The 21,017-nt window shown below is 44.0% G+C and overlaps 1 protein-coding gene across 1 annotated transcript; it reads left to right on the top strand.

The window, feature by feature from the left end:
- The first annotated feature begins 31 nt into the window (after positions 1–31).
- On the top strand, positions 32–19,629 carry LOC117053956 (cystine/glutamate transporter-like). The gene is made up of 12 exons (XM_033162344.1): positions 32–484; positions 2,373–2,499; positions 4,500–4,615; positions 6,499–6,624; positions 9,100–9,199; positions 9,702–9,746; positions 10,740–10,863; positions 12,594–12,697; positions 13,614–13,710; positions 15,080–15,229; positions 16,688–16,865; positions 17,890–19,629. Exons 1-12 carry the CDS (start codon positions 271–273, stop codon positions 17,952–17,954), a joined length of 1,446 nt encoding a protein of 481 aa, XP_033018235.1. The 5' UTR covers positions 32–270; the 3' UTR covers positions 17,955–19,629.
- The last annotated feature ends 1,388 nt before the right edge of the window (positions 19,630–21,017 follow it).

Below are 21,017 nucleotides of genomic sequence, written 5' to 3'. Positions count from 1 at the left end.
GGACAAAGCCCTGCAGCAGACTTCCGTTTTTTGGGGATTTGGGCCCCCATTTCCCCTCCCACCTGATATTTTTGTTTAAATATTTGTTTACTTCATGCTCCTGTTATTCCAAAGTCTTCCCAGACAAACTGTACTCTGCCTGCTAAGCAAAGAGAGAGCGAGAGACTGGCTGAGAGGAGAACTGAGCCGCGACACAGGGGTCCGGAAAGGAACTCAAGTTGTGCTTCATACGGGGACTTCCTGTGGTTCAGCGGGGATACCGAATAAGGCATGGGAGTTTGCAGGAGAAGCAAAGCACCGGGGGAGGTGAAGGAGGCCGTTTTCCTCAGGAGGAAGATCACCCTCACCCGCGTCATTGCCTTGGGGGTAGGCACCATGGTGGGAAGCGGAATCTTCATCTCCCCCAAAGGAGTCTTGCAAAACTCAGGCAACGTGGGGGTCTCCTTACTGGTGTGGCTGGCTTGTGGGATCCTATCACTGTTTGGTGAGTTGTTTGGCTGCTTGGTGGTTTAATTTTCTTTTTCAGCCTGAGGTTATCATAAAGGGGGAAAGCCTCCTCTCCCACCCCAGCATGTGGCAATTGCGGTATAACAACTCAGGGTGTGTCCTCATGGGGATGATGGAATCTCAAATGGGCTTCTGTGGAGGACAGTGGGAGAATCATTCATATGAATATGAATATTTATATATATTCCAATATTAAATTCAGTTCTCCACATTTCCACATCTATTTGTGATTTTTTAATTTTTTTAAAGAGTCCTCATGAAAATTCATCAGCATTTTAGTGTGAATTTTCCTTAATATACACAATTCTGTATGCAATGTTGCGCAATGCACTTTTTTGGGGCAAAGCATATTTTATTATGTATCTTTCCCCTAATACAATGCGCTTTTGTATGCTATCTTCACAAATATATCCATTTTTGTGCACACTTGACCCTAGCATAGGCATATGCAAACTCGGCCCTCCACATGTTTTGGGACTACAATTCCCATCACTCCTGACCACTGGTCCTGCTAGATAGGGATTGTGGGAGTTTTATTCCCAAAACATCTGGAGGGCTGAGTTTGCCTATGCCTGTACTGGTCCAGGTTAGACTACTGCAATGTGTTGTGTGTGGGGCTGCCTTTGAAGATGATTCAGAAACTACAACTAGTGCAAAATGCAGAAGCTCAATTGTTAACTGGCTCAAGACGGCATGAACATATAACACCAGATCTGGCCTGACCAAAAAGGCTGCCAATTTGTACTGGGGTTCAACTCAAAGTGCTGGTTTTGACCTTGAAAGCTTTATATGGCTTGGGACCTATAAAGGACCACCTGTCCACATAGGAACCAAACCCTGAGATCATCATCTGAGGCTCTTCTCTGAGTCACAAGAAGAGAACAAGCTTCTTCTGAAGTAGTTCCCCATCTGTGCAACTCTCTCCCACGGAAGGCCCGACTGGTATGAATGAACTTTGTCGACATTTTGGTACCAAGCAAAGATGTTGATTTTCCCGGGCATTTGGGTGTGTTTACGTTGATTATATTTTTAATATTTTTATGTATTTTCTACTGTATTTTATTCTTACAATTGGTTTGGAACTGTCTGTTGTGGGAAGGGATTCAGAAATTCTGCAAACTAACTACACCCCAGTTACTCACTAGAACTCTTTTACTGGGTTTGCCTTTTCGTATTAATTTTTTCATTCTCATTATATTTTTGTGGGGGTTGGTTAGTTATATTTTATAATCGTTACACTGCTTTTATATTGCTAAGAAACGTGGTTTTTTTGTATTTTAACAGAAAAGTGGGCTAGAAATTTATTGGAGAGAGGCCCATCTGCAGAGGCAGATTTAGGGGAGTGCGAATGGTTCAGTCTTACTGCATGCAGAACCTCGGGGGGGGGGGCTGCAACAAAGCGTGAAAAGTGGGGGGTGCTCAATATTGGTGTTGTCCAGGACGCCACTGAAATTTGAGACTCTGAAGTCCTCCACTGCCATCTGGGGTGGTTTGAATCCCAATTTGGCCATGCAGCCCACTGGGTGACAGTGGGACATTCATCATCTATCAACCCAACCTACATCCCAGGATTATTGTGAAGATAAAATGTGGGAGCTCCTTTGAATGAGAACCGGACAAAAGAATGCATATTACTACTACTACTACTACCACTGCTACTACTGATGATGATGATGATTACACATCTCAGTTCTAAATATCCTTCCATTGGTACCAGTCCAACTTATTTTAGTGCAACTGAATTTCATATCAATGTACGTAGAATATTCATCAGATAAGGGTGATGATGATGACGATGATGATGATGATGATGATGATGATACGAAATGCACACAGGGTTTACATTTTAAATGTTTTCTTTCTAGGAGCCCTGTCCTATGCAGATCTTGGAACATGCATCACCAAGTCCGGCGGTCATTACATTTACCTGCTAGAGACACTTGGGCCACTGCCCGCTTTTCTAAGATTATGGGCGGAATTTGTTATGATCCGGTAAGGGCTTCCCATTGTTGTGCGAGAAGGGGGAGGTTCTCCGGAGAGATGGAGGGGTTTTACTGGGAGTTTTGTGTCTCTTTAAATCTCTCAACAGGGGCACTGTTCCAGCTGTGTTTTTAAAAGCAGCCAGCTGGTGGATGCAGCACCACTGAGATCTAACAAATGGCTGCAGAGACATTGAGAGGGAGGGGAGAGGGAAAGGAATCTAAGAAAGAGATGGAGTGCGGGGGGGGGGGGGGAGAGAGAATGAATGAAATAATAATAGAGAAAGCCCTATGGGAGAATAAAAGCAACACGCGCATGCACACATGCATAGCCTTTCTTTCAGTCATGACATGAGATAGATGAATATTTTCTACCAATAAGAAGACCACCACTGTACTTTTTTTGCAGCAGCCACAACAAAAGGTCTTGTTCTATAGAAATCAGTTTGATATATGATCTGCCCCTCCACCAATACCAGATAGCTACTAGATAAACAGAGCCTTCTGCCACAGAACATCTGGGAGCCGCTTTCCCTGAGGAGAGGGATCTCACCGCTTGCAGCACTAGGAAAGAGCAATGCAAACACATGGGCCCACCACCCTATTTCAGTGCAAATACAAGAACACACACACACACACACACACACACACACACACCACTCATCGACCACCCCACCAAGGTCAGGCCCATCCGTTCAAAGCTTGTTCCCTTTTGTGTTTGTTTTGCGTGTGTTGTCACAAATGCTGCCGAATTTAGAGGAGAAAGTGGGGTTGGGAGCAGGGGAAATCATTCCACCTCACGCCAGAGGGGGAGTTGATGGAGCATATTGTAAAAGACTGGCCAACGGCCATCAAAAGGCTTTGAAATTAATCCTAGCGGGATGTTGGTGAGGCTCTGATAGCCACACATTTTGCTCCATCCCGTGCATTTCCCCTGTCTACCCAGGACTTTTATGAAGAACCGAGCTCCACAATGAATACTTTGGGCCAAATGTAGAACAGAGAAATGAAACCCAACCCCCCAACCACTCGGAGTAGGGCTTCATTTCCTGTCACTTTTCAGAGCAGTGCAAAATCCACTGTCAGGATTGGGGGCAGCACACCATCAACAAAAGCAACAAGTATATTTCCCCCCCCTTATGGGGGGCAGCAGCGCCAGGGCACTTCTTTCATCAGCCTCGTCAGCCTTTTGCTTTTCCATAATACCATGGGGGCATCTCGGGCATATTGAGGAAAAACCTGGGTTCTTATTTTGGCGGTTGGGCCACCATTCTCTCCCCTGGTCTCCAAAGCAACATTAGTTCAACAGTTCAAATGACATGGTGGTGGGCTATTGAAAGAAAATGGTTTTGGTCTATGGTTTGCCCTGAAATCAGAATCCCTAACACTGGCTTGCTTCCATTTGGGGTCCTGGCCTGAGGGCAATCTGTGGCCTGTCTGATTTGGATAAGATTGCAGTTTTTTTGTTTGCTGCAGTTTAGAAATGGAAGACTGTAATTGCCTGCCCTTGCACTTGGCAGCATAGTTGTCAACTTTTCCCTTTTTAAAGGGAAATTCCCTTATTCTGAATAGGATTCCTCGCAAGAAAAGGGAAAAGTTGACAGCTATGCTTGGCAGAAAGAGAGTCTCACAGCTTCTCATTCGGATCCTGGAATTGTAGAGTTGGAGAGGGACCAATGGTCATTTAGTCCAACCTCCTGCAATGCAGGAACCACAGCGAAACAATCCCTGACCAGACGGCTATCCAACCTCTGTTTTAAAACCTTCAATGAAGGAGAGTCCACCACATTCTGGGGTAGTCCTTTCCCCTATCAGACAACTCTTTAACATCAGAAAGTTTGTGAGAAAGTTCTTCCATGCTTCGGAAGAGTGTCCGAATGTCTTCATTTGTGGTTGTTTTAGAAGAGCAGACATCAACAGGAGCAGACAGAAAACATAGGTGAGAAGGAGACAAAGTTGCCAGAGAAAAGACCAAAATAAAATAAATGTTTTTGCCTTTGTTTCATTTCCCAGACCTGCAAATATGGCTGTAGTGTCCTTGGCATTTGGTCGGTACTTAATTGAGCCTTTCTTCGCCCCGTGTAATGTCCCTCCTTTGGCTGTGAAACTGATCACCACCACAGGAATCAGTGAGTACCAAAGAGAACTAAATATCTAAGGTTGCAAGTTAATCCTAAATGTACCTGCCAAATATCAATACATTTCTCACTGCCTCTTGTACACTTGCAGATACTTCCACAGCAAAATATCATAAATATGCTGAGAAAGTTCACAAATAAAGCAAATCTTCATAGCTCATAATACCTGTTGTTATTATGAGTCAAGAACCCTTCTCTAAATGCTTGTACTGATAAGGAGATATATATTTTTAATACCCCACTTTTGCATCTCCGCAATTGGCATTTATCAGGCCGTGCTGCTGAGGCCAGTACCAATAATAATAATAATACAGGTAATTTGATTGATTGTACCCTGCCCATCACTTGGCTGCCCCAGTGCTTCCAACACAATACAGTATTAAAAAACACAACGAAACATCAGACATTAAAACCTTGATTGCTTTAACCCAACAGTAGCCAACACAGTGCCCTCCAGATGCCACTGGACTCCCATCAGCCCCTGCCAGCATGGCCAATACTCAGCGGTGATGGGAGTTGTGGTGCCTTCTAGAAGTTTGAAAGACTACATCGGCTGGCTGCCCCCCCCCCACTTTAGTCTCTTACTTAGCCTGATTGAGAAACTGCCTTTACATTCCCAATAGCTGCATCTCAGTTCGCTTTTAGTAGTCCATATGTTGTTGGACTACAGATCCCATCATCCATTCCCATTAGCCATGCTGGCTAGGATGGCTGGGAATCTGGATCCAGAGCATTTGGAGGGCACCACATTTGCTACTCCTGCCCTATACTAAGAAAAGAGGTTCCCAATGCTGCATGATAACCATATGAGTTCTCAGTTCGTAATGCTAACCTTGTCTACTCAGAAGTCATGCCTACTGAATTTAGTGGGGCTTAAACTCAGGTAAGTGGGCTTAGGATGGCAGTCTTAGTTCTCACACTCCATCCATGAAATGCTGAGGTTTTTCTTCCTGGTGTCTTTAGAAAGTTTGCTAGATATATCCAAGGCAGTTTGTAAATGAACAGAAGCTGGTTTTCTTTTTGTTTGATGCTGTCAGCCAGTTGGCAAAGGAAAGGGCTTTTCAAAACCATGGTTAAAAGCTATTTAAAAGCCTGCTAGTTAAAAAGCAAAACAAAACACCACTCACTGGCAATATTTAGAAACAGCAGTGCTCTTGCATGTTTGAAAGCTTCACGCAAACAGTTGTAAACTCCTTCCTTATAGGGCTCCTCGGCCTTTAAGCTACATGACCAGCAGAAATACAGGTGCAGCTTTGCCAGTGTATTTTTTATTTTTTAAAAATATTGATAGGCTGCCGTCTCATTTTTTTTAAAAAACCAGAGCAGTTTAAAAACAAGAATACCCAAAACCGTACAGTAAAAACATTATATATATATTGTTAAAAACAGGCATTGATTAGCCATTGTGGAAAGATGTATTCTTAATTGCCTGCACAGATCTGGCAGAATATAAGAGTTTTCAGCAGGCATTTAAAAGTTGGCACAGAAGGCACCTGCTGCAGAGATCCGGCAACAGGGTTTTATTGACATTTCTGCCAGTCATGCTGGAGTCCTATCAGAAAGCCCCATCAAGCTTGTGGGTTTTTTCCCCCAAATGATCAGCACTTTTAGTAAGTAATCTTGCTGGAGAAGCAGTATTCCCATCTCCACGGGCTGTTATGACACAGAAGCATTTCTGGTTCTGTTTTTTAATGTCAGCAAGAAGTCAACAGTGGCTAGCTGTTCCAAAAGCACGAGTATCACAGTCGCAGCCATTCCTGGTACAGTTATGGTGATTTCTCACTCCTCCTTTTTCTTTCTTTCTTTTTTCTAAAAAATATTTATGCATTTTCCATTTTTCTATTCACACATCACATCTCTCCCCTCCTTTCCAGCCCTAGTCATAGTCCTCAACTGCTGGAGTGTGAGCTGGTCTGCCAACATACAGACATTCCTCACAGCCCTCAAGATGGTCACGGTTGGTCTGATCATCGTTCCTGGGATGATGGCTCTGGGAAATGGTAAGACTGGCCAGAACCCTCCTACGTGGCGTGAAATGAGAAAGGGGCACCAGAAGGAGCAGAAATCGGCAGTGACAAAGAAATAGGAAAGATGGGGGTGGTGAGAGAGACTTGCCAGGGGACAACAGTAGGTTTTATAACAGAATTCTGTGTGGTAGGGACACGGTTGGCGCTGTGGTCTAAACCACTGAGCCTCTTGGGCTTGCCTATCAGGAGGTCAGTGGTTCAAATCCCCACAACTGTGTGAGCTCCCATTGCTCTGTCTCAGCTTCTGCCAACCTAGCAGTTCAAAAGCAAACCAGTGCAAGTAGATAAATAGGTACCGCTGCGGCAGGAAGGGAAACAGCATTTCCATGCACTCTGGTTTCCATCACGGTGTTCCGCTGTGCCAGAAGTGGTTTAGTCATGACCCGGAAAGCTGTCTGTGGACAAACGCTAGCTCCCTCTGCCTGAAAAGCGAGATGAGCGCCGCAACCCCCATAGTCGCCTTTGACTGGACGACTAGCATGAATTTGGCCAAATTGCGGGAGGCAGTGAAAGATAGGCATGCCTGGCATGCTCTGGTCCATGGGGTCACGAAGAGTCGGACACGACTGAACGACTAAACAACAACAACAAACCATCCAGGGGTCCTTTACCTTTTTTTTGTGCGGGGTACTTTTCCAGACTCATAGAACTGTAGAGTTGGAAGGGACCAGAAGGGTCATCTAGTTCAACCCCCGGCAATGCAGGAATTTCCCCCAATGTGGGGCTCAAACCCACCACCCTGAGATTAAGAGTCTCATGCTCTACCAACTGAGCTATCCCACTTGAGCCCCAGGTAGCTTTTACGCATCCATGGTTCTACTGAGGGCCAAGCCCTACATGCAGCCTACAACATAAGCACTCTGCTCCCTTTCTCATCCCAGGATACAGAAGTGAGGGATCTCAGGCCTAGGTGGCAGAACAAACGTGGTCTTTCAGGCATCTCTAGAACGCCCCTGGGACTCTTCCTAGGCCAAGGGTGGGGAATTGTTTTAACTCTGCAAGCCAACTTTGACAGGTGGGGTAACCCACCTGCCTATTGAGCGACATTCCCTAGGCCTTGCCGCCTGCCCTTGGATGCTTGGGGTGCATCATTCAGACGGTGCCTCTAGCAGGCCTGGCTGGTTTGTTGTGTGCCTGTGCCTCTGGTTTATACTGTTGAAGAATGAGCATCACATCCATTTCTCCACTCCCCACAAGGGTAAGTAACCTTTAGGCTGAAAAAGGGCTCCCTGTTCATGTCAAGGTGTGAAGTTTTATGTGTGCAGAAACTGCCAGTAAAAGCTGGAATATGCTAGAACAGTGGTTTCCAACCATTGTGCTGTGGCACCCTGGGGTGGCTTGAATGATGGTCAGGGGTGCCGCAGACAACACTGGCCTCTGTCCTTCTTTCCTTCCCTCCCTCCTCTGATGCCGTCTCCTGTCTCTTCCTCCCATAGGCTTGCACAGCTGTTTGTTGCAGCAGCTCTGACCACAAACTCCCCAGGCAAATGGTATCCTTGGGGCTGGCCAGGGGGTGCGTTCCAGGCCCCTGTGGGGCAGTGTGAGGAGGCACCTCTCTTTGGGGTGGGGTGGTGCAGCTCAGAGACCAGGGGCAGCAGCTGCGGCTGCCCAGAGGAATCCCAAGGAGAGGAGGCTGAGGGAACACTGCAGAAGGGAGGGTGTTCGAAAAAGAGTGAGAGGCTGCCAGCTCTGCAGGCAAGGGGTGACATAACTGGGCTCCTGAGCCCCACAGGGGTGCTGCAGAAAGAATGTAGTTGGTCAAGGGAACTGTAGACTCAAAAAGGTTGAAAACCTCTCTGCTAGAACATCCTAGCGGGTTTTCAACTTTTTGAAGTGCTCGAAGCACAGCTGTTGTTTTTCATGCTGTGTGTCTTAGCTTAGTTCCAAGGCCATTCAGTGAGCAGTTTCTTTTTCTTCTTCTTCTTTTTCTTTTTCTTCTTCTTCTTTTGACTTCTATGCTTTACTTTCATTTTGCATTTTATATTCGTGTGGTGTAATTTTTCTGCTGAAACTGGTTTTGCTCTAAATGAGCTGAGCTTTGCCTTGCTAGGGAGCTAGCAACAAACTGCACGATTTATGCCTTAGTAAATCTCTCCTTAAAGAATTTTTTCCTGCTGTCTGTGTATTTTATTTTATTTTTTGAATCCATGCACCTGCCAAAGTTCTTCTACTCTGCTAATCAAACAGTGTCCGGGGGTGTTCCCAACAGTTCACCCACAGTAGCCAGTTGAAGCCCAAAGGCAGAGAAGATGCATGCATGGCATGTGTAGATACCTTGTGCACCATTTCTCCCCCACTACAGCTCCATGCTGGGGGAGTCTGCACCTGTTGAACTTTTGCATGTTTTGTACAAACAGAAGCAATGATACATGGCCTGATCCAGCCAGTTCTCCTTATGCTCTTATCTGGCTGGGCACAATGTATATACCTGTTCTCATTGTTTTTCAGGCCACTATGAAAATTTCCAGGACAGCTTTAACACAACAGAGCTGACACTCGACAAACTGCCTCTTGCTTTTTACTCTGGGATGTTTGCCTATGGAGGCTGGTGAGTCTTTTAAAATTGTAATAGAGCTTTCTATTGTTTGCTCAAATGGCAGAAAGAAAATGCAAATTAAGCAATAAATAAATAAATCTGTACTTTACTCCAGAGCTGGCACAATCCTGGATTGCATATACAGTAATATTTATCTATCTAGCCTGCACCAAATATCTGTTGTAGGGTTGGGATATAACTCACAATGTCATCTTCCTTTGTTCATGTCTTTTGTGAATCACTGAGCTGATCGTGCTTCACAGCTCATTCACTTTGGTAATTTTGATGCTCTTTTGTAAGATTCCATAGCTGTTTTCAAAAAGTCTGGTGTGCATTTTTATCTATCTAATTTTATTACAGACATACAATATATGTATACACGGAAAGGAGAATACTCTCACAAAGTCAAGCTAATATAGCAGGATTCGTTATTACTGGGGTCGGAGGGGGGAGGTTTTTTTTTTTTAATAAACACACATATGTTGACCTTGTGACTCTTGATTTCTTATTTCAGGTTCTATATAAGCTTTGTAACAGAGGAAATTGTAAATCCTAAACGGTGAGCAAACGGGGGTGGGGTTCCGTTCTTTTCCAGTGTATGAAACATGTGTTTCCAAAATAATTGAGAGCATCTGAGGGAGAAGCAGACCAACATGTTCAAATATATAAGAGGATGTCATATAGAGGAGGGAGAAAGGTTGTTTTTTAAAATATATATAATAAACTTAAGAGGTGGGAGCAAACACAAAAGGGAACTCCTACTCATTTGAATGGGGAAAGAATGAAGTTGGTTCTCATTAGAGAGTAGTAGTAGTAGTAGTAGTAGTAGTAGTAATAAGTAATAAGTAGTAGTAGTAGTAGTAGTGAGACACTCCCTGCATCTTCCAAACTAACCTCAAGGACAGAGTGACCCACAGTGCGTGAATCACAGTGGCTAAGTATCGCTATCTTGAAAAGGACACATTTTTACATGTTGTTGTTTAAACAAAATAAAAAAATTTTTAAAAATCCTTCCAGTAGCACCTTAGAGACCAACTAAGTTTGTTCTTGCTATGAGCTTTCAGATCTGAAGAAGTGTGCATGCACACGAAAGCTCATACCAAGAACAAACTTAGCTGGTCTCTAAGGTGCTACTGGAAGGAATTTTTTTATTTTTTATTTTGTTCTGGCTATGGCAGACCAACACGGCTTCCCAGCTGTAATTGTTGTTTAGTCGTGTCCGACTCTTCGTGACCCCATGGACCAGAGCACGCCAGGCACTCCTGTCTTCCACTAACATTTTTACATACAGATACGTAAAGAAATATAATGCAAGCAACACATAGCCCTCCAGCATACAATACGGGGTCAGGGAGGTCATCAGTCTCCCAAAAGTAGCCTGTTCTTTGAGAAGAGATAGGAGTATTCAAGTGTCCCTGTTTTCATCTCTGCACCTTTGGCAGGTCTTGTCATATTTGGCGATAGCTTGCAAGTTAGGAAATGTGGGGTGGGAAGAGAGAAGGCACCCTAAAATGTGGACCAAATAAAATGAGAGGCTGCTTTTCCTTTTCAGGAATATCCCACTCGCTGTAATAGTGTCCTTGGCCGTTGTTACAGGGTGTTACATCCTTACCAATGTGTCTTACTTCGCAGTCCTGACACCACATGAGATTCTCAACTCTGACGCAGTAGCTGTGGTGAGTGTGGCAATTTGCGTGCTCTCTGTATTTTTAGACCAGTATTACCAGGGGGGCAGAGGAGAAGGGAGATGGTCTAGAAGGCCTATTGGGCATAAATTTAAGTAACAGATTGTAAATTCCTAGGGCAGACATCTGTTTCCATGGGCAGCGAAGAGGAAACATACCGTATATACCCGAGTATAAGCCGACCCGAATATAAACCGAGGCACCTAATTTTCCTACAAAAACCTGGGAAAGCTTATTGACTCGAGTATAAGCCGGTTCACCTTTGCCGCTGTGGAGGAGGAGGAGGAACGAGCAGCCCGAAAGCAACCCTTTGGGCTGCTCCTTCCTGTTCCTCCTTTGCCAAGTTTGCATTTATGTGAGCAGTTCAGGAATGGAACAAGCTGCCTGGGGAGAGTAAAGAACCGCCGTTCTTGTACACTTCTTAAGGAATGGTTGACTGGGGAGAGCGGGTGGCGGCACGAGTGGAGAGAGGGCTTCTTTCTCGCCACCCCCACCGCCTGTCTCACTTGAGTATAAACCGAGGGCAGCTTTTTCAGCACAAAAAATGTGCTGAAAAACTAGGCTTATACTCAAGTATATATGGTACATGCTTTTCTAAACAACATTTGTTCAAGGAAGAATCTTTAAATTATGCACCTATAAATGAGCAAAACCAGGCAGAATACAGAGTACTCCTAGATTTTTGGTTCACTCCAGATCAATATACCTTTATTCAGCATAAAGCAGCAATTTATGTATTGTCCTTCAGCTGTTTGGACACAAATTTGGATAGGCCTTTTCGGCTGATGTGCTGACCTCTTCTAGTTTTGGCTCATTTTACAGGTGGCCTCTGCTGGCAGCAGGGCTATGGCAGCTTTCAAATGTTTTGCACCGTCTTGTGACATGCACAACTACCTTCCTGTTGGACAGAAGTTGTGTACTCAATGCAATGAGTGCCTGGCTCTCCGAGAACGACTTTTGTCACTTGAGGCCAAATACATATTTCTTTCTCCCACCCTGGGCTGGCCCAGTTTTTACTTTTTTATTTATTTGCTGATGTTGTTGACATCTGTCTGTCTCGGGAGACAATGGAGGAGTGCACCTTTGGGGGGTGAGGTCAAACCGTTGGAGGGTTAAAGCGCCGTCTGCGGCTGCAGAGACTGATATGGGAGAGACATGTTTTGTTGCAGCAGGGGCAGGTGAAGGCATCCAGTTGTGCTGCTGCAGAAGCACCATGGTGTGTGTTTTCTCTGTGCTCCTTCCAGCGGTCATTCCTCCTCTGGTCACTGCTGTGGATACACGACCTGTCTGTCTCCAGGCACTGCAGTCATCTGTAAGGGATTCCCAGTCAATATTCCACCTTTTCCATTTCAGGAGCTCAAGTGGCATAGATTGTTCTCCAGCTCCTTGTTTAACCCCCACAACAACCCTGTGAGGTAGATTAGGGTGAGAGGCAGCGACTGGCTCACAAAGCGAGCTTCATGGCTCGCTGGGAATTTGAACCGTAGTTTCCCAGGTCCTAGTCAGGACACTTTAACCACTACACTACACTGCCTTTGTTTACTGTATGACATAATAGAAAGTTCTACAGAACTCAAAGGTTTGTACCCTATGATATTGTGGTTCACCTTTTAAAGGTATTGCTCTAACGTGGATTTTTTTCTTCAGGGCCCAATATGGCTACTTTTACTTTTTAAAGGGGAAAACAACAGTCTGATAAAGCTCTCTTGGCTTTCTTCCAGAGTTTTGCTGATAAAGCTTTCAAGAGCATTTCCTCTGTGATTCCAGTACTTGTAGCTCTCTCGTGTTTTGGTGCTTTGAATGGAGGAATCTTTGCTGCTTCAAGGTAAGGGCTTGCCCATTTCAAAGCAAATATCCCTATTACACAGTAAACTGTTCACAGTTCCTTATCTTGTCAGTGTCTCCCTTCTACCAAAATGCTACTTTAGGGAATAATACAGAAAGCAGCCATTCCCCCCCCCCCCGAAAAAAATCTTCCTTTTGCACAGAAATTCCAGTTCTTATCCCCATTTCACAAGCCTATGTAGAAATAATTTCCAAATGCTGGGAAGTTGTGGCTAAAGAAACACAGCACAAACCTAGGCTATAAGAAAAATATTTTTTCCACACACCTTAGGGATAATGCCTATATAGTCAAGTGCATTGGTGTAAAGAGCACCTGCTCCCTAACTTGACATATTGAACTCAGCACAATTCACTTCAATAAAGACAGCCAATTTTTGTGAGCTGAAATTTCACAGAGAACTTTTTTAAAAAACCAGTCAATGGACTGAGTGGTGGAAGCTAGAGAACAACTTTGAATAACGCTTACATTTCAGTGATAGGAATATAAATAAAAACGAAGTCTTCTCCAAATTTACCAAGTGCAATGCTGCTGTTGTGGGGTTCTGTTTTCCTAGAGTATGTGCTATCCCTAACACTTTATGATTTCTAGGGGTGGGGAGAAATGTTTTCTTTTAATGAAAGGAGTGTTTAACAAACCTCCAGTAAGCATAGCAAAAAAAAAAGGAAGTGGAATTCAATGTATGATCAACTGGTTTTGTTCCACCAGTTTTTAGAAGACATTTGAAGGCCCTGTTTAGGGAAGCTTTTAATGTTTAATAAATTATTGTATTTTAATATTCTGTTGGAAGCCACCCAGAGTGGCTGGGGAAACCCAGCCAGATGGTCGGGGTACAAATAAATTATTATTATTATTATTATTATTATTATTATTATTATTATTATTATTATTTCCACAGGATGTTGTTTGCAGCTGCCCGGGAAGGACAGTGGCCAGCAATCTTTTCAATGATACACCTTGAAAGACACACTCCTCTTCCAGCCTTGATACTAATGGTAAGAGCTTCAAGGTTTGCTTTAGTGTGTGGTTGGACATAAAATGCAGTGGGGGGCAGGATTTTGCCCTTGGAAGGCTGCCGTTGTGTAATTTCTTAAACACGTGTTTCTTAAACGATAGGCAGTGTCAGGCAGTGCATGTACACAAACTCTATAAAGGTAGAATGTTCTCAGTTTCTCATGTTTGAAACAAATTGGCCATACCACATTAAGGCAACCTTGTTTTAGCCTCTTCATCTTTGGGCAGGTAAACGCTTTGTCGCATCCGTGTTGTACTTAAAGGATGCTTTTTAGCTACTGAAAGAAGACAGATGGATAAATGAATTGTCACTATATTTTAGATAAGAATGGCTGAGTTTAGTAGGGGTTGTTTTATATTGTTCTTAGGTGTTATACAGTGGTGCCCCGCTAGACGAAAATAATTCGTCCTGCGAAAATTTTCGTCTAGCGGGTTTTTCGTCTAGCGAAGCGGCAATGCAAGCCGCGTTTTCGCTAGACGAAAAAAAAGACAAAAATTTTTTGTCTTGCGAGGCAGCCCCATAGACCTTTTCGTCTTGCGGGGCTGCCTTCCGCTAGACGAATGCCTTCGTCTAGCGAGGCATTCGTCTAGCGGGGCACCACTGTATGTCTATTTTAGGTTGCCATATTTCAATGAGTAAAATTCCTGTTACCTACAAAGTTGTTGAGCTGTTTTTTTAGGAAACCACCCAAAATTGAAGAGCTTTTTTTGCAGAAGCCTGACCCCAAAATGCTGATTTTGAGCGTTTTGAGCTATTTCAGCTGCTTTTTCCATTCCATTGCTATACATCTGGGTTTTCCCTGACAAAATCCCCCCCGACGCCATTTTTACGACTGGAAAACCAGGACATGTCAGGAATTTTCCTGACATGTGGCAAGCCTAGTCTATTTGTATTTTTTTGTTTCATAAGACTGATTACCGGTAATACTTTTAAATGTGTTTGTGGGGGAGGGGGGTTATTGCGTTGTTGCTTTTGTTTTAACTAAAGAAACACTGCCAAGTTTGAGAAGCACTGCCTTAAGGTATCTGGGGTTTAGGGTTTTGTATATTAACACAAGACCCTTGAACCTGGGCTGGTAGCATGTGGGCAGCTGGTGTGGATGTTTCAACAGACATGTTACATGCTGTCGGCCATCTGCCCCCATCAGCAATTTTGTACTAGTTGGGAGTTTCAGGGCCAAGTCCACCATCAGGTCTCATCAACTGAAAACGTTCCCATAATTCTGCTCAGTAATAATGGACAAGTGTTGTACAGTAATTAGTCACAAGGAAAACCTAAAAGGAGCATGGAAAAGTGGTTTTGTGTTCTACTGACATATTTCCAACACTGCCATTTTTCTCCATCTGCAGTTGCCATTGATCTACTTGATGGTGTCCATTGGTGACCTCTATGGGCTGTTGAACTTCTATAGCTTTTCACGCTGGTTCTTCATAGGACTTGCCACCCTGGGGCTCATGATACATCGTTATCGGCATCCAGAACTGCCAAGACCCTTTAAGGTAAGAAGAGTAAAGATAGTGGCAGGGCCGTCTTAGGCAGATCAGCCGCCATGGCGCGGCGATCCCTCCGGCGCCCCCGAGGTGCCGCCTCTCCGCCTCTGGGGCCACCTCCTTCCCGCACTGGCCGCCCCTCGGGAGGGGGAGGTGGGCGAGCGGGGGATGAGGGCCGTGGTACTGGAGCGGCGCGGGGCTCTGTGCGCCCTAGCTGGGGCTCCCCGCGAGGGCAGCTGGCTCGCAGCCCGCCCAGGAGCAGCATGGGCTGCAGCAGCTGCGCCAGCGGCGCGTGAGCGCCTGCCCATGGGGGCAAGGGCAGGTTGGGGAGGGGGCGCACGGTATACCAGCGGGGACGCCCCTGGGGGGGCCGGCACCCTGGCACGCCACGCCAGTAGCCCCTATGGATAAGACGGCCCTGGATAGTGGATACAGGGAAGGGTAAATCTGTGCTTCTATCTTTTACCTATTATTATTCCAGACTTTTAGGAGACATCTGAAAGCAGCCCTGTTTAGGGAAGCTTTTAATGTTGAATAGATTATTGTATTTTAACATTCTGTTGGAAGCCGCCCAGAGTGGCTGGGGAAACCCAGCCAGATGGGCGGGGTACAAATAATAAATTATTATTATTATTATTACCTAGCTAAACAAAGACACAGGCACATAAGGGGGGGGGGGAATCCCAGAGCACAAAAATCCAAACATATTGGCCCAGCTCAGACATAATGCTCAAGTGGTTTGTTGCTGTCACCTTGTAAGATCTCAAATGTATACTGAAACCATGGTTTTATCTGCCAGACTAAGCCTTAACCTCAGGGAGGATTACCCAATACAGGACCCATTTTTCATCTTGTAAGCAGAGAGATGGGGAAACCGCCTTAACCACAATTTGCTTAATGAAGATGGGGTGCCCATGTTTTGATATCCATTTGCAGCTAATCTTTAACCACCTCTTATATGGTCGAGTGTAATGCTTAACCATGGTTAAGGAAAGCAAGTCACAATGAAGTATGTCTGAAGCCCTTATTTTATAAGCTGCTTAGGGGAATTTCATTGCTGGGCGGCCATATTCTGTAAATATTATGTTACATAAGCAGAAGCAAAGTGTGACCTTGCTCACAGGCTACTAACTGAACAAGAACGAAAGGGAATCAAGGATCCATTAGAAGCCAAAAATAGGAGAAGGGGAGAAAAATGCCCCCATAACACGCCAATATTTGGGAAGAAGCCATAAAGAAACCCTAAACCAGCTCCTTTTTCTGCACTTTATTAAAACTAGAGGATGGAGACATTGTTAAGAGCATTGTTGTTGTTGTTTTTAAGTCCTTTGTATAGGGATGAGTTACGGCCCTTTCCATCTCTCGGATTAAATATACTACTCTTCTCCATGTTCAAAACATGTTTCTTTTTTGCATTTATGCTTCATGCAGAACTTTATTTTCCGTTTTGACCCTTTTCCCCTTTAGGTGCCTTTGTTTTTCCCGCTAGTGTTCACAATAGCCTGTTTCTGCATCGTGGGGACATCCCTGTATTCAGATCCCGTGAACACCAGCATTGGCTGTGCTGTGACTCTGTCTGGCCTGCCCGTCTACTATCTGGTGGTGCAGAAGACTAGGATCCCGGGCTGCTTCACATCCATGTTCAGTAAGTATGGCATCAGCTATGGTAGCTCAAAACTGTGAAAGGCAAGCTTCAAAATTAGCATAATAAATGAGGCCCGATTTCACACGTGGTACACGATGACACTGTTTGTGGCTCACAAGCTGTCAAGAGGAGTTCTGCATCTCCAAAGAGTTGGGGGGCGAAGTTCCTTTTATAGACTATAGAGCTGCAAATGCAAACATCTGTGCAGCAGAAACTATGCTCAGTTTAGGATGGACAACAGTCGCATGTGAAACTTCTCCCTGAAATTAAGCTAGTACTCTGGTTATTATTTATTAAATTTTTATACCCCCTTTCAGCCAAAGATCACAAAGTGGCTTACCGTATAAAAACCACAAAATACACACCACGATAACAAACCGCCCTGAGATCTTTGGATGCAGGGTTGTATATAAATTTAATAAATAACGGTGATAATATCCACAGTCCTCCACAGTAAATCGGACCTGTTGCATTGGCTGTGGCTGACGACTTCCCCTTGTCACACATTGTTGTTGTTTAGTCGTGTCCGACTCTTTGTGACCCCATGGACCAAGTCACACATATAAGGACTCAAAAAGCGCTGTACTTACTATATGATGTTTTGGTAGTCATGAAGAATATAAATCAGTGCATGTATTAATACTGCTTAGAGCTCAACCACAGGAAAGGTTAAGCATATGTCTAGTTCCAATGAACCTGGTAGAGACTGGAGAAGAAATCTTCAAGAAGGTGTTCCTCAAGACTACTTCACAAATGTTAGCAAGCATATATACCTATCTGTATAGTGTATGGCTCTGACCTGTTAACTACCAAGAGGCATGCTAATAAGTTTAATTGCATGTAAACAGGAAGTGAAACCAGATAGCTTCTCTCACACTTCATAGGGAATAGCAGGTTCACAATGTGGACCACGATATGTCTGATGTGTGAAGCAGCCAGAGTTTTCTGTTTTCGTGGAAGAACACCAAATGATGCCTCTCCCAAACTAAACTTTTCCTCTGGTTTCCTTGTTGCATTTGTCCAGATTCCATGACAGTAAAATTGCAGATCCTGATGAAAGTGGTGCCGCAGGATGTCGTAACATACTGAAGGATGTGCATTCCAAGGACCTTCCAAATCTGTTCTTTGGGAGCTCCTCACACTCCAGCCATGAGGGATATGCCTCTAAGTCCACTTTTAAACAAGAAGGGAAGAAAACTGTGACAAGCCATTCTCTCCTTACCAGCAATTAGGCAGAGCATTTGGATATCAGAAATTTAAAGGGTGGTCTTGTTTTGGGCAAAAAGCATAACCCAGTTCTGCTTAGATCAGGAGTAGGAAGCCTCAAGTCTCTCTGTCAGACCTGAGGACTCTTTCTAGACCACATCTCTCATCAGCCTTGCTCTGTGCATCCTACCAGAGGGCTTTTGCCCTTGAACTATGGTCATGCCTCCTACTTGTCTGGATAGAGGTGTGAGTCTGTGGAAAAATCTCCGACTTTTGCATGGTTGGAATGTTAGGCCAGTATTCAATCTCAGTATATAGGCTACTAGAGCAGAAAAATTGGAACAGACCAATGGTAAATCTAGTGCAGGGGTTGTTAAACTGTGGTCCACAGACCACCAAGGGTCTGTGAGCTTTGTTCAGGTGGTCTGCAGTTGTTCTGTTAAAACAATGGAAAAGCATACAGCATCTAGCACAGTACATTGCACTTGCTACAATAGGCAGAAAAAATATCGTAAGTGGTCTGCCAAGACCCTCTGCCATTTTCAAGTGATCCACGGAGCAAAGAATTTGGGAATCGCCAACAGAGTGGATACCAGACTTTATAGTATATTAAAAGCTGGGGCCCGGCTGAGGAAGCTTGCATATCTGCATGTAAAAAACCAATGAAAATGGAAAATTCAGTATGATCTCACCTTGCTAGAGACATAGCAAAATTAACGTTGCTTAAGAACGGATTACTGGATTTTCAAGGTAATCCTTATACAGTGGATACTTTCCTGGTGTGGGTGGAACAGATAATGGGTTATTCATTTAAGGCCCTGGTTACCAGGAGAGTGACAGAAACACAGTATATTCAATAACAAGCGACTTCAATTGGTAGAGATGTTAAGGAGCCATTTTAAGATTAGCGGACTGTACTTAAAATACATTTAACCTTGCAGGAGCCAAGTCAGGTGGTAGCTTATCTACGGTAAGAGAGTTGTGGCCAAAATGACATTTGGTGGAGCTGCCTAATGCAACACTCACAGCATGTGAAACTAAAAAACACGCAATCATCACCACCTAGTCCCAAATACTTGCAATTTCACCAATGACTCAATGGTCACAGAAAGTGAGGAAGCTCCTCCTCCTGGATAAGCTCTCACATCAAATTAAACAATGAGTCTTACTCATCCTGAAGAATTCCTTCTAACGTGGAATGCTTTTCTAGCATACAGAAAACTAAAATAATAGGCTGCAATTCTAAGACCATGTAGCCGTGAGTCAAATTGAACTTAATGGAACTTACTTCTGAGTAGACGTGGTTAGGATTGCAGCCTAAAGCACAAACTACACCCTGCATTGATGAAATGAACCTTTGTTTTTATTAGACAAAGGCGCTTCATATCTGGGCTGCTCCTAAATTAATAGTACAGAGATATGGTACAGGAAAGTTTATATGTATTTTGGATTACAGGATTGTAATGATTTATATATTTGTTGTGTTAAATTTGTTATTATAATTGTAAATTGTTTTAGGAATGGAAATAAAACATTCTCACCGTGTGCTGTTTTCCAACTGTAAGGGGCGTGTCATATATTGCGTACAAAATATTTGTGCACCCTTAATCCTTGCCTCTCATCCTCAGTTTTTGGTGACAAAATACATGAGCCTATGGTGTATTTCCCAAATATTTTATTCCTGGAGCACACTAATTTATTCAGGATTTAAACTGGAGACAAATCACCTACTCTCAAGAATACACATTTTCTCTCTTGAGCTTCCAAAGTGATAGGCAGGCATCTTCTTTGTAAGTTCAAGATGCTCAGTTTATATTCCTTGCAGCCATCTCTGCTGATACAATGGCACACAGAGGAATGCGACCAATGCTGCTTGGAACTTCCCTGCTCCAGTGCAACAATCCACCAGACATTGCTTAAACTGTCTAGTAGTTCAGTTCTCAGGGTCCACTTTTCATGTACCCAGAATCATGCCTGCATACCACCCCAGACGACAGAAACCCTAGGGAGATTTCATAGTGAAACAGGAAGAGAACAGTAAGATCCATGGATGTTAAGCAGCTTGGATTTTTCCTGAATCTGTGGTATAGGTTGAGTAGCCTAATCCTTTTAATACCCCAATTATGGGTGCTCTCAGCACACATTGGCACTGTGTTTCTTGTTGAAATGTGTGCCAACCACATGGGGAAGCACCAGATAATTTCTCATTGTCACCACAGTATTTTCTGCCTAAAAACCTATATTGGAAACAACTCTATTCAGTTAATCCTGTGGATGCTGGATTCCCAGAACTAATCAGTTAGCAGAAGTTCCTTTCTAGGAGGCAGCGTTTTGCCATGTCACTTCATATGCCTAACTGAAGTGAGTACATAACAAACCCCTTTTTAAAAAAATAAAAAAGGATGTAGCATTCTGCTGTGAACTATGACTCTATAGCGTTAAAGTCAAAGACCAGACAAGCCTCTAGTCAGAAGCCAGATTCACATGAAAAGGAAACCAACAAGGTCCGTATATCCTAAGGCACATTTTCCCAACCAGATGGCCTTCAGTTGGACTACAGCTCCTATTAACCTTGCTGGCTGGGACGGAAAGTACTGTAGTCCAAATCATCTGGAAGCCGTGATGTTAGGAAAGGCTCTCCAAAGGGAGGTAGCTGGTTATAGGTGAAATTTGATAGTGCCAGTCTGCTGGCATTGGTTACCAGAAAGCACTGGCAGGGTGGGATAAAAACCTAAAGCTACAGGAAGTTTTTAACTGACAATTCCCTTATTGTGCGCAAACACACCACCAAAAGCATTGGCATTCAAATATTGAACTAGATCTTTTTCAAGGCGTTTGATCTCCAAATCCTTCCCCTTTTAGCAACATGTTTGGTTAGTTTATATACCACCAAACGTTCAGCCCATTTTCTAAAGTATTTTGAAATAAGTGAAGCTAGTATTGCTA

This window comes from Lacerta agilis, chromosome 10 (assembly GCF_009819535.1).
Source record: "Lacerta agilis isolate rLacAgi1 chromosome 10, rLacAgi1.pri, whole genome shotgun sequence".
NCBI classification, from domain to species: Eukaryota; Metazoa; Chordata; class Lepidosauria; order Squamata; family Lacertidae; genus Lacerta; species Lacerta agilis.
This window is presented reverse-complemented; position numbering and strand designations above follow the sequence as displayed.

Bases quoted from the DNA above. Each gene is read 5' to 3' on its own strand.
- LOC117053956 (XM_033162344.1), top strand. From the start codon at position 271: ATGGGAGTTTGCAGGAGAAGCAAAGCACCGGGGGAGGTGAAGGAGGCC. The intron at 9,200-9,701 runs GTGAGTCTTTTA...TTCTTATTTCAG, and splicing joins ATGTTTGCCTATGGAGGCTG to GTTCTATATAAGCTTTGTAA. The intron at 10,864-12,593 runs GTGAGTGTGGCA...GCTTTCTTCCAG, and splicing joins ACTCTGACGCAGTAGCTGTG to AGTTTTGCTGATAAAGCTTT.